Genomic DNA, 12845 nt, shown 5'->3' with positions numbered 1-12845 from the left:
CATGTTTTTTGGTACAGTAGAAGAACCACCATCCTATTCTGCCAACACAAATGTCTTGGCTTCACCTTTCGGGTTGTTCCTTCTTAAGCTGTGTAAATGCAGTGACATTGTAATGATTTGATACTTAAAACTGCAGAACAGAAATAGAAAGTGGCAATTTCCTTTATATATTCATAGTCTTTATTTTTTCATCCATTTACCAAAGTATTTTGACCCATTAACAGAGTTGTGGACAACCTTTAAGAAGTGTCACGTTTAGATAGCGGGACTGCTTTTCTATTAGCTAAACAAATGAGCTTGATGGACTGAATGGTCTTCTTTTATTTGTTAAATTTCCTGTGTGGCTTTGAGTAGACCTGCCTTCCCAATAAATATGATTTTTATGAGTAATTGTTATTATTTAAATAAGCAAGTTTTCTTATAAAATAGTTTCATTTTTTGTAAGGTTTTGAAACATGTTCTTGTAAAGAATCGCTCATTTTATTTACACGCCAAGCCTTTTCTACATTTGTACCTTATGATGAATTTTCAGTTGAGTTTGGACTTTGCCAATGACCACCATCCTGTTTTGTCTTTGCCATTTCTTCTGCTTTGGCTCTGGCACAAACTATTCTGTTCTGGTTCATGACATCTCTAATTTCATGCTAGATGTAATTTAGAGTTTTCAGTTGAAGCCAATACCAAAATCAAGACTATTGCTTAGTCATGAAAAATGGAGTTTCTCATTATGTCTTTTACTTTTCCTTCCTCGTTGACTTTAGTTGGGACTACCCTTGCAGTGAGAAACGTGACATGTTTTCTCATTTCTTTTCAGCTTTGCCCAAGGACCCCTGAAAGATGCTCCTAATTTAATTTGTACACCGCACACTGCCTGGTATAGTGAGCAGGCATCACTGGAAATGAGAGAAGCCGCCGCCACAGAGATCAGGAGAGCCATCACTGGTATGCACTTTCTTTTTTGCCATGGGAAACTGGGTTACATAATTGGAGTTCAAATTCTTTAAGTGTAACATTTTTAAAGAAGCACCTGAATGAAAGTCAGACTCTGTGTTGTAGTCTCAAGGTACAATTGTTACAGCAAATTGAGCTGGACAGCAAGTCATTGCAGTGCTTTGCTAATAAATTATTATGTCCGAGAAGTACTAAATTATTACAATTTGCAGTAATACAATCGTAACGTAAACACAGTTAATGTTTATTCTCTTTAGTATAATGAGTCACAGTCACACTTGGGGAACTTATTGTATTGCTTGCATCTTTTATATTTTACAGTCACAGAGATCATATAACGTACCTGGTACTATTTCAAGCAGCAGGAGAAGTGAGCTGGTGTGACAAAAGCAGTACCAGGCACAAGTTGCTCTCATATGTACTGTATGTCCCACTAACTTGTACTAGCAATCAGTTTTCCCGTCAAGAACGACTATCAAATGAGTAAAAAGGAAAATACACAAAATATAAAAGTTGAGGTGAACTCTCACAAGGAGAATTTTAAACAGTAAACTAATTCATACGTTGCATAGGATGTTTCTTTTTTTAGGATAAAAAAAGTTTTAAAAATTGTCAATGCTTTTCAGTGAGAGCTTTTAAAATTTGAAAAAAGTGTACAACAGGCTCCGTTTAAAATAAAATCAAATAAATTAAATTTTCTTAACTTTTTTTTAAAGAATAAGTGTGCCAGATTTCAAAAATACAAGTCCACTGAGAGTGGAGTTGTTTCACGTGGAGAAACAGACAGGCATGGTAGCAGAAGTAGATGCTTTTTGCATTATGTACAAACCTACCTGAATGTCATCTTTCTTTGTCTTTCCTTTCACATAGACATTGTGTATTTGATAATAAAAATGGTAAGAAACATGACACAAAAGCAGCTATTCTGTTCAAAGACAGTCACTATGACAATACCACAGCTCATTTAGTAACAATAGGACACTTCATATTTTGTGTCCAAAGTCAGGAATTTAACCTTGCGAGAGCTTACAGAGTGTAGAAACATAACAGGCTCGTATGCAAGGAGTGGGATCCTACACAGATTGGTGCTGTGGCCACTGCTGCCTCAGTTATTTTTTAAGAAATACTAGGGGGCTCCGCCCCTTGCTCGCTTCGCTCACCAACCCCTATGTTTGGTTTACCGGATATAGAATACAGTGGAACCTCGGTTCACGAACGTCTCGGTACACGTACAAATTGGTTTACGACCAAAAAGTTTGCCAAACTTTTGCCTCGGTTCACGACCACACACTCGGTATACGAACAAGCCAGTTTCCCTTTCGGTTTGTACCTGTTCAGTCTCTCCCTGTGCATTTCCTGTGCAGCGAGCAAGAGAGAGCGCGAGAGCACGCAACACCCACACAGGCAGCGTGAGAGAGACAGACGCACAAGAGAGAGACAGAGGCGCACACACACAGGCAGCGCAAGACAGAGAGACACAGACGCGCATACACACAGGAGCGGTCGAGAGAGGCGCGCGCACACACACAGGCTCTCCAGGCTCACAAAAGAGAGACGCACGCACACACACACACACACACACAGGTGTGAGAGAGGGAGGAACGCATAAGGTAGAGAAGGCTTGTTTTTGTTTTCGGTTCTGTTTACAGTGATCGGTTCGTTGCCTGCATTGTTGCAATGTTACTTTTCTTGGTAGTTTATTAAATTACGGATTTTTGAAATGTTCATTTTTTCCCCTGTGCTTAAAACTCATTAAAAAAAAAGTGTTTTTAGCGAGCGGTTCCTAGCACTATAGCGCAAACTATTGCAGTGTTAGTTTTTTTTGTTGTTCAAGGTTTTCTCAGTGTTATTCAATGTTTTTACATTTAGTTTACTATTACGCTGTGCATTCTATGGTATAATTAACTATATTTGTGCTTAAAAACTAAAATATATATATATATATATATATATATATATATATATATATACATACAGTTTGTATGGTCTGGAATGGATTAATTGTATTTACATACAATCCTATGGGGCAAATTGCTTCGGTTCACGACCAGAGTTTTGGAACGAATTATGGTCGTGAACCGAGGTTCCACTGTACAATTTATTTTTTGTATAGCCCAAAATCACACAAGAAGTGCCGCAATGGGCTTTAACAGGCCCTGGCTCTTGACAGCCCCCCAGCCTTGACCCTCTAAGAAGACCAGAAAAAACTCCCAAAAAAAACCCTTGTAGGGAAAAAATGGAAGAAACCTAGGGAAAGGCAGTTCAAAGAGAGACCCCTTTCCAGGTAGGTTGGGCGTGCAGTGGGTGTCAAAAAGAAGGGGGTCAATACAATATAGTACAATACATAGAACAGAATAAATCCGCAATACAGTATAAAAATAAAAATTCTAGAAGTACAGAGTAGAATTTCACATTAGATGATATCACATAATATGATTTGGATTTGTTTTAAGTCCTGGAGACCTCATTCATCAAGCTGCCTCCCCCATTTTGCCATTCCACATCTGAAATAGCACTAATCCGATGAAAGGACCCCTCATTTCCACGTCCCCATTCATCAGGGATGACTTTACCTTAGGCAGGCAATCTACAATTTAAAGAGATTGTTATTTTCTTGTGAATTGTTACATATGCCGCTGTCCTTTTTGCTACGGCCCTGGGACAAACTCTTGGCACCAAGTCTCATGTTTACGGTCCCCGCGAGACCAAGGAGACTTGCCACGGTGCGTCTCGCGGGGACCGTAAACATGAGACTTGGTGCCAAGAGTTTGTCCCAGGGCCGTAGCAAAAAGGACAGCAGCATATGTAACAATTCACAAGAAAATAACAATCTCTTTAAATTGTCTTTCGAGATTATCACGTATCGTAGCCTTGCAATTGCTTTCCATTCCAGGATTTTCTTTTATATATAGAGAGTTACTAAAAACAAGCCAACTACTGTGCTGTAAATTGGTGCCACTACATTCCTTCGAATCAGCACACATTCCAGACATGCCTCACTATGGGTCTGAAAATCAAACGTTTTTATAAGTAAGTAAGAAGCAGTTTTAGAGAGAATTAAAAACATTAGACGGCTCAAGCATCCAAAACATGGAATGTGGTGAGACATTTTGATCTTCTTATCATAAGAAGGACACAAGAATGCTTGAGGAAAAGCTCCATCACATTTTCCAGGACCACAGTGCACCAGTGAGGAACACTTAATGCTTTTTGACTTGTGTACACAAAGAATTGTAGAAGTGTTTCACTGTCCAAGGGGGATATGTAAAATGGGGGCCAGCTGTTACCTCTCCTTTGTGCCTCTGCCCTTCTTGAATAAATGCAAGTTCACTTTACATAGAGTCCTGCAAAATGGATAGACTGAAAGTAGCAACTTTGGAACAGGATGGGTGAAGGCAGGACACACTTGTAGCATCTTCATCTAGAATAAGACATATGAGGCCAAACAACAAACAGAAGAGTTTTCATTACAAAATAAAAGCAGGAAAAACATCAGTACATCAGAGGATATAAGATAAGCATAAACGACAAGACAACAATCCCCTAGTGCCCTTTTGGGCCTTCCTAGCATGGCTTCAAGTCTCTGACTGATAAGTCAGGCTGCTCACCCTAATTGTGCCTCAATGGCTCCCTTTACCTCCTGGCTCTGCTGTTTGCTCTCAGACCCTGTCCACCCCTCCATTTTTGCACCCAGTTCTCTTCCCAGATCTACACTCAGGTAGCTTCTGACTCAGGGGTGGCTTTTTAGAACTTTTTGTCTGTGCATGTTTCTAGTCATGCCCTGGAATTACCTCCCAAGATCAGAGGGTCTCTGTATGTGCTAAGGAATCAGCAGGGATGGAGCCTGTTGGATACCTGCCTCCACAGGGCCTTCAGCAAATATTAACAGGCTTAGCCTTCCTTGTGAGAGACAGTTGGGCAATCCTGTCAAGTTCTGGTTTCTCTGACCTCTACAAATGTCCCATATTTAACACAGAGGACGCACTGATTCCCCTCCTTTGCTGTTTTTATACACAGAATTTAAGAGTCTGTTCATTTACACTGGCAAAGTAGTGTACTTTTAACTATCATATACGGGCCCGACGCTCCCATACCACCCTCTCCAACATGAACCTTCCTTTTCCAGCTAGATCCTACACTACAACATACTGACAAGTTATGGCAGGCCTCTTCTTATCTCTTATCTTCACCTGTTCAAGTAATGGAAGTGTCTTGTAATTTAGAGTTTAAATTAAATGTCTTTGGATTCTGTCATTTTTAGGTCGAATCCCAGACAGTCTCAGAAACTGCGTCAACAAAGAATTCTTTGTCACCACTACACCGTGGTCAGTGATGGATCAGCAAGTTGTTCATCCAGAGCTCAATGGGGCCGCTTACAGGTAGGACAGTAGGTTTGGTTTGTTTTCAAGTTCAAGATGGCACGGTGCCGTTGTTAGAGCTATAGTCTAAAATTCCCAGGGACATGCGATCAATTCCCAACTCATCCGCTTGTCGCCAAAACGCATAAGCAGTGTTACACTCCATCTCAACTGGGAAGTCCAGGAGATGTGAGCCAAAAAGGGCCGATGCTCCACTCACTGCTGGTTCCTGCCCTATGCACAGTATTGCCAGAGTAAGTGTCAGCCTCATAATTTGGTCAATGAAGTGTGCTTAAACAATGGGTGAACAGATAATGTAACTTTGTGTGGCAAGTGGGGAAAAAATTAATTCAAAACAGACATTTCAGCCATGACTAATTTAATAAAAAAGTTAATTGTTATTAGTCAAATTAATTAGTTTATTAAATTATTTAATTTAATAAATAATTAATACACTAATTAAATGTAATAATTAATAAAACTAATTAAATGTATTATTAATTTAATTAGTTTATTAATGTTTAGTTAATAGGTTTAGTTAATTTAATTACATTTAGTTAATACCTTGTCCAACAACAAGTCAAGTTTTAACTTTGAAAATCCTGGAGCTTCATGATGGTTTAAGAGAGACTTCCACTTTTTGGAGGCTGTAAATATGAAAAGCCAACTTGTTTCTCTATAGCTGCTCTTAACAGAGTGTGAGTGGTAAGCAGTATCCTAGTACAAAACTTAATTTTGCCATTTTCCAAGAGGTGATGATGGCAGAGTGTGTTGTGATTTTATCTACTGTAGCATTGAAGGAAAAAGTTTATAAAAGCTGTATGAGTAGTAGTATGCACTATGGGAGTGAGAACATGGCCACCGAGGGAGTGCATGAAGCAAAGTTGGAAAGAAGAGAGGTGACTGTGATTGGATGGATGTGTAGAGTGTTGTAGAAGGAGAGAAAGGTGAATGCTGCTGCGTTAAGGTAGACTTGGTGTGGAGGTGAGAAGTGTTGTGCTGCAGAGAAACAGACTAAGGGGGTTTGGGCATGTGAAATGAGAGGCAGAGAATGACTGAGGGTAGAAAAGCACCAAGGTAAAGGTGGGGTAGATTAAGTCAAAGAAAACATTTTTGGAGGTGGTGGCAGATGATATGAAAAGAATGGGATGCCCAGCAGATTAAAGAAAAAAGCCTTGGAGCGTGGCAGCGTGGTAAACTCAGAAAGTGGACATTGAACTGGTAATGATGATTACGGTAGAAGATAAGCACACTGGGTAAGTCTATTGAAGATGGGCAGTCAGTAATGCAGAGTGCTTTAAAGAAAAGCCAAAACTGCACATGCCACATCATTTCATGTTTCTTCTCTTTTTACCAGGTACCCACCTGGAGTGGTAGGAGTGGCACCTGGGGGAATTCCAGGGGCAATAGAAGGCATGGTACCTGGGGGAGTGCCCGTCCCTCACAGCCTGCCAACTGTTACACACCCCTCTCAGACTCCATCACCGAACCAGCCGGCAAAACACGGGGACAACAGAGAGCATCTGACTGAGCAATAGCAGCCGAAGTGAGCCAGTGACATGAGTGGGACCAAACAGACGTTAAACACATCCGTCAACATACACACAACTGGGAGCAGCAATGTGAATTTGTACTTTTTCTTTGTTGCATATCAGTTTGTTTTTTTAACAACTAAATGCCAGTTTTTTTGGACGTTTCTTTTTTGGATGTCCAGTGTTACCTTTACACACACTAAAAAAGCAAAGATACACAAGCTGTGATGGAAGAACTTGCTTCCAGAACTCGGGCGAATGTTGACAATATTGCTGTGGGTTCTTTTGATTTCTAATCAACCTTTTCCCGGTCCTCATGTTAGTTAATGTGTTTTGCATTTTTCATTAACTTTTTATTAACAAAACAGAAAGAAACAGACAAGAGTGTTTCTTTTGTTTCCTCCCAAAAACAAAGAGATCAGACATCTGGGAAAAGAACAAAATATACTCCGAATCCAGTGCAGCAACAGTTGACCACCTGACCTTTGACTCTTTCCTGACCATCCTTGCCAAGTGTGAACCAAAAACTTCAGCAGGATGTATCGTCCCTTAAGTAGGAGAGTGTGAGGGGTTGTGTTTGTGTGTGTGTGTGTGTGTGTGTCTGTGTGTTTTCAAATACCATTTATGAGAACAACATGACGTGTTTTAGCACAAATGACGTGGATCCTCGATTGGATGCTAGGGGAGGCCCTTATCAATAAAAGCTGAATTAGTTTATTTAAAAACGAAAAGGAGGTTAGTCATTCCAATGGTAGAAAGCATCACTCCAGCAATCCGGGAGATCTAAGATGGACTTGAGCTCCTGTTGGTCACAGTAACAAAATAAAAGACAAGCAGACAAACAGTAGAGGCCTTCCAGTGGAATGGAACACACCTTTGATGAGGACACGTTATTGCCAAAAGCGGACAGATATGGGATCAAGTCTAACTACAGGACTGCTTACGTTATACTTCATATTAATATGTGGAACATCTGGGCTGGAAAGGGTCAGACCCAACTGGATTTCTTCTTGACTCAGGAAACCACTTTTTGCAGATATTCTCTTCCCCTGACATTTGTCTGAACAAGATAAACACAAATAATAATGATGAAGAAAAAAGACAAAAAACAGGTTCAGAATCCTCACCTTTGTTTCTTCATTGTAATATTTTTTATATTAAAAAAAAAAACATCCTGTGTTAGATGTTAAAAGAGTTTTGGAGAGTCCTGTTAGATTTGTATTACCTAGTTAAATGTTCTTATACTCAGTCTTCTGTGAAACATTCTTTTTGTTTTTATTTTTCCTTTCTCTTTTTTTCCTTCATTTTGTTTTATCTCCGGCCAGCGTGGCCCGTGGGCACAAATCAGTGTATACTCGGAGAAAGCAGCGCCATCAGTGTGTGCCCCACCAATAGCAAGCAGCAGCTGCCAGCAGTACGTTTGGTTTTATTCGTGAGTATTTGTGTTTGTTTATTGTACAAGGTGGACATTTAGCATCCAGTGCAGTTCCAATAAAAAAAAAAGAAAAAAAACTACAATTCTAAAATCAACTGGTTTTCTCTTCAAACAAAGATTTGTTCCTGTCTGCCTTATTTCTTTACAAGTTTTGGGGATTTACCACCTCTGCTTGGCATCGCCCAGTTTGTACCAATTTCCTACTTCTTTTTTCAGGTCATATCTTTTTGCCATACTAATGGAACAGATTGTGAGACATTTTAGTTTTCCACATAATTACTGATTTCTGCTGCTACTGCAATCTCATTGGAGGGCACCCTAAAGCAGACGACTGTCCTATCAGACCACCTCTGAACAAACATTTCTGCTGTTATTTTTATTCCACATGGTCAAGTGTAATAAAACTCTCTGGATGTCAGCTTTGTTGCTGGTGGAGTTTCATTTCATTCAAGCATTTACTTCTGGGCTAAAGAAGTGCTTCTCAAGGTCAGGCCAGGCCAGGCATTACCCCCACCAACTTCTGCTTAAATAGGTGAGACTTGTGGGTCATTTAGGGGGTTTATTTTATGTTGGATTTCAAGGTTTTTATCATCCTGCTTATGTAATCTGTTATGAACTATGAGCACTGAAGGAGCTGCAGCCTTTCAGCACTTTGGTTTGCCCGTACCTCACATGTCTGCTCTGCTTGTCAGCGTCAATGCTAGGATAAAATTAAAGAGGAACCGTCACAAGTTTTTGCCTTTCAACAGCAAACAGTACTCCAGTGGGAGCTTTGAAGAAAATCGTGATGTGGGACAATGCAGCTGTTTTCTTATAAATCACCAGAAACGGATGGCTGGTGACATCAGTGGTGTAGTATGGAGCGGGTTGAAGAGCTCAGAAACGCAACATTTCTTCATCCCTGATAGCAACACTACATCACTGACATCACCAATCTACGCGTTTTTGCCTATTTATACAAAAACAACTGCGTCATTTCATGCTATTTTTTTTCAAAGTTCCTACGTGACAGAGAACTGCTACAAGACAGAAAATGGTGAAGGTTCACCTTTAATATTACAAAAGTTGAGCACTGTGGCAAACAGATTTTTTTTTTTTTTTCCTAACTTCATCGTAAAAATAATTCTCACAATACTGTGTCTAAGGGTAAACCAAAAGAAATGAAAGACCAGCTAAATAAAGAGAGAAGACTGGCTGACTGGGCCAACTAGCAAACAGGTGTATTTGCAGGCCAATAGCAATGAAGGGGGCAGCAGTGCAGCCTCCCAGCTCCAGGAGTCCCATTGATCCTGGCAGTCTGTTCGTTGTGTATTACACATTATTTATACAATTTGGATTTTACCCTCATTGAGTACAGCACTCTTAAATCTCCACTCCGTGAAGTTTGATCAAAGACATGGAATGGAAACTTGTCATTTAGAAAACGTTGGTATCCAAAGGGGAGTGCCGTTGTAAACTCTTTCCCTCTGAAGGCATTGGTAGAAATGGCAGCATTTGAGTAAAGCAGCAGCTAAGATCTTGGCAATCTTTTTAAAAGGCCTTTTCTTTTCCACTGATAACTTCAGCAGGAGGCTCTTGGCCTTCACCTATGAAATACTACCAACGTAAACGGTTCAGTCTCAGTTCATTGTAATGAATCCATAAACATAGTAAACAGCTAATAAACAAATGAGCAACATACAATACTGGAGATCTAAGCAGAAAGGATCGATTCAGTGAGCCAAGTCCATATCGGACGTCCCAAAGGGTTAGCAAAACGGGGCTGCAACATCGCAATCCACATGGAAGCCGAACCCATGTGTTTCAGTCAATGCAAGTCCTTCAGGCTTTGCAGTTCTGTTGCGGTTACAGCTGAATGGAATCACCAAAAATCAATATTTTTCAAAGAATGGCATTATTATATTTAGAAAGTAATACACATTTAAACAATTTCAAATTACAGCTGTGACCAACCAAGGCAGGCCCAGTCAGATTTCTTAAGGCAGATCTTGGTTTGAAAACATCTAAATAAATCACAATTAATGATTGAGGAGGCGGCACGGTGGTGCAGTGGGTAGCGCTGCTGCCTCGCAGTTGGGTGATCTGGGGACCTGGGTTCGCTTCCCGGCTCCTCCCTGCGTGGAGTTTGCATGTTCTCCCCGTGTCTGCGTGGGTTTCCTCCCACAGTCCAAAGACATGCAGGTTAGGTGGATTGGCGATTCTAAATTGGCCCTAGTGTGTGCTTGGTGTGTTTGTGTGTGTCCTGCGGTGGGTTGGCACCCTGCCCAGGATTGGTTCCTGCCTTGTGCCCTGTGTTGGCTGGGATTGGCTCCAGCAGACCCCCGTGACCCTGTGTTCAGATTCAGCGGGTTGGAAAATGGATGGATGATTGAGGAAAAGGTTCAATGTTGCTGAATAACGCTCCTGCACATACAGCGTCTGACAAAGGTTGATAGACAACAAAAACATTTTTTAAATAGTAATGGAGATTCAGAAGAACCTAGAAGTCTAACCGTTTGTCTGTTTAGAGGTAACGACTCCATTGAACTGCTTGTGTGTTTGTTTCATTTTGGCAGCTCAATTAGTTTGCTGTTGATGGTTGTTGTTAAGTCTTTGCCTGTAAAAGGCGCGGTGATGGATTTCCAAATTTGTCTCAAAGGTTACCAGTTGCAGCTTTAAAAGGCCAACACTTTATATTCCGCTTCTCTTCCTTACAGTGTCTGCCCACCTACTGTGTAATTTGCCATTATGATAGTGTAAGGACGTGTAGGGGTAAAGCTACCCCATTAATACACCAAGCAACGGCTAATTGTACCGTCGACCAGCAGGCAGTTACTGAGCAAGTACTGGAGACGCTCAATGGAAATGTTTAACAAGGTTTCCCAACACCCAGATCAGACTATCTAACATCTAGCGCCATGGTTGATACATTCATACTTACTTCTGCAAAGTCATTGATAGCAATCAGCAATAAAAACAGCTGCCAACTAATTTTTTGAATATAAAAAAGTCACCTGGTTGCATATTTTGTAGGTCACTGGTCAAGAACAACGTAAATCACATTTTAAGATGGGATGGAGGATGTAAACATGGCACAGAGTCGGAGATCAAAGAGTGGAGTCATTTCATCTGGTTAAGAAACCCGTGTCTGCTAATTCTGTAAAAAATGAGCTTACTTGGCACAGGTGAACAACCACAAGCGCCTGAGAAGACTACACACCGGAATAATGGCAGCCCCCCGCTCACTGATACAGTGGGGGTACTACAGCAGCACTCTGTGTCCTCGTCTTCTGACTGTGTGTCATCAACAAGAAGTGAGACTTCTCCTACAGTTTGTCTTTTAATGATACTCAGTGGCTGATAATCAGATCAGTAAAGTGAAGCACACGAGACTCCGTTCCCTCGCAGCCTTTACCGCCATCTAGCAGATAAAACAACTCCACTTTTATCGAGCCTTGCAAGTGTCCAGCTTGACTTTATGGTTGGTAACAAGACTTGTTGCTTTACAGATTGTTGACGAATGTAATTTTAGAGCACACTTGTACACTTACTATTAAAAGAAATGAACCTTCACTTTTTCCATTTTTGCACAACGGACATAGTGGATGACAAATGTATAAATTAGCAAAAACTGATGTTAGTTTCAGTCCTATTGCTTTTTATGTTATAGCCTGCACCCCAAGAGCTGAACTTGCCCAAGAAGACGTCTCTCTCCAACTGATCCTCAAATCTGTCGCTCTTACCTGCCATCTCAGACACTACAAGCTCTGAAGCTCTGCATTCTTTCCTCCACACGTTGTCCCAGCTACAAGCAACAGAACAAATCTCAAATACATTTTGCCCTTTGTACCAGGATTACAAGTCAGGAGAGTTGGAAGGAATGATGTGAACTTCTTCAGAACTGAAAAAATAAACTTCTTGAGCTGCTGCCTTCTTCTTGTACAGAGCCTCACACAAGTTCACTCCCAGTATTGCTGAAAACAGCAGTGCATTTCCAAACCACTTTAGAAAAACAGGAGTGCTGTAGCCACTGTGGGGCCTTTTGGTCCAAGTCACTATTTGGAATGTGTGTGGTAACTACAGAGATGAACAGTTGCCTGAATGAGCATTTCATATGGCATTGGGCATTTAGATTGCTGGAGAAGATAAAATCTTGGAGTGATGACAGAACTCATAGGAATCAGAGCCACACGTCCTTGAAGAAGTTTAATATATGGCAGGTGAAGGGTTAGGTTTGAATTTGAGTACATTTTACCAGGACCAGTGAAAGTGACCCTGCTGGGACTACATAAAGATGGGGAAGCTGAGATGCACCAGTCCTGTCATAGATGGGTGAAGACATACATCCCAATTGCTGACCCAAGGTCCTCCTTGTAATCTTAGCAGTTGATGTGTGCCTGCGCTTACACATTCACACTTGACAGCAATAAGTTGTTGGCTTCTCTGACTTAGTTACCAAGGAGTCTTGGAGATCTAACACCGCATCCATAAAAAATGGCTTTGGGTTAACTCGGGTGGGCAGATTCAGTCCTGGAGGGCCGCAGTGGCTGCAGGTTTTTGCTCCAACCCAGTTGCTTAATAAGAAGCCCT

General features: G+C 40.9%; 1 protein-coding gene across 10 annotated transcripts in view; it reads left to right on the top strand.

Moving 5' to 3' along the window:
- ctbp2a (C-terminal binding protein 2a) overlaps nt 1-8694 on the top strand; it is a 416986-nt gene extending 408292 nt beyond the window's left edge. For all 10 annotated transcript variants that reach the window (XM_028795274.2, XM_051922846.1, XM_028795272.2 and 7 more), the window contains 3 exons: nt 815-942; nt 5213-5330; nt 6667-8694. In XM_028795274.2, coding sequence (XP_028651107.1) covers nt 815-942; nt 5213-5330; nt 6667-6847 — 427 coding nt within the window. In that variant the 3' untranslated portion in view covers nt 6848-8694. The remainder of the gene's footprint in view (nt 1-814; nt 943-5212; nt 5331-6666) is intronic.
- Nucleotides 8695-12845: the final 4151 nt, after the last annotated feature.

The sequence above is a fragment of the Erpetoichthys calabaricus genome, chromosome 2 (genome assembly GCF_900747795.2).
Source record: "Erpetoichthys calabaricus chromosome 2, fErpCal1.3, whole genome shotgun sequence".
Classification (NCBI taxonomy): domain Eukaryota; kingdom Metazoa; phylum Chordata; class Cladistia; order Polypteriformes; family Polypteridae; genus Erpetoichthys; species Erpetoichthys calabaricus.
Note: the sequence above shows the minus strand (reverse complement) of the source record. Positions and strands in the feature narration are given on the sequence as shown.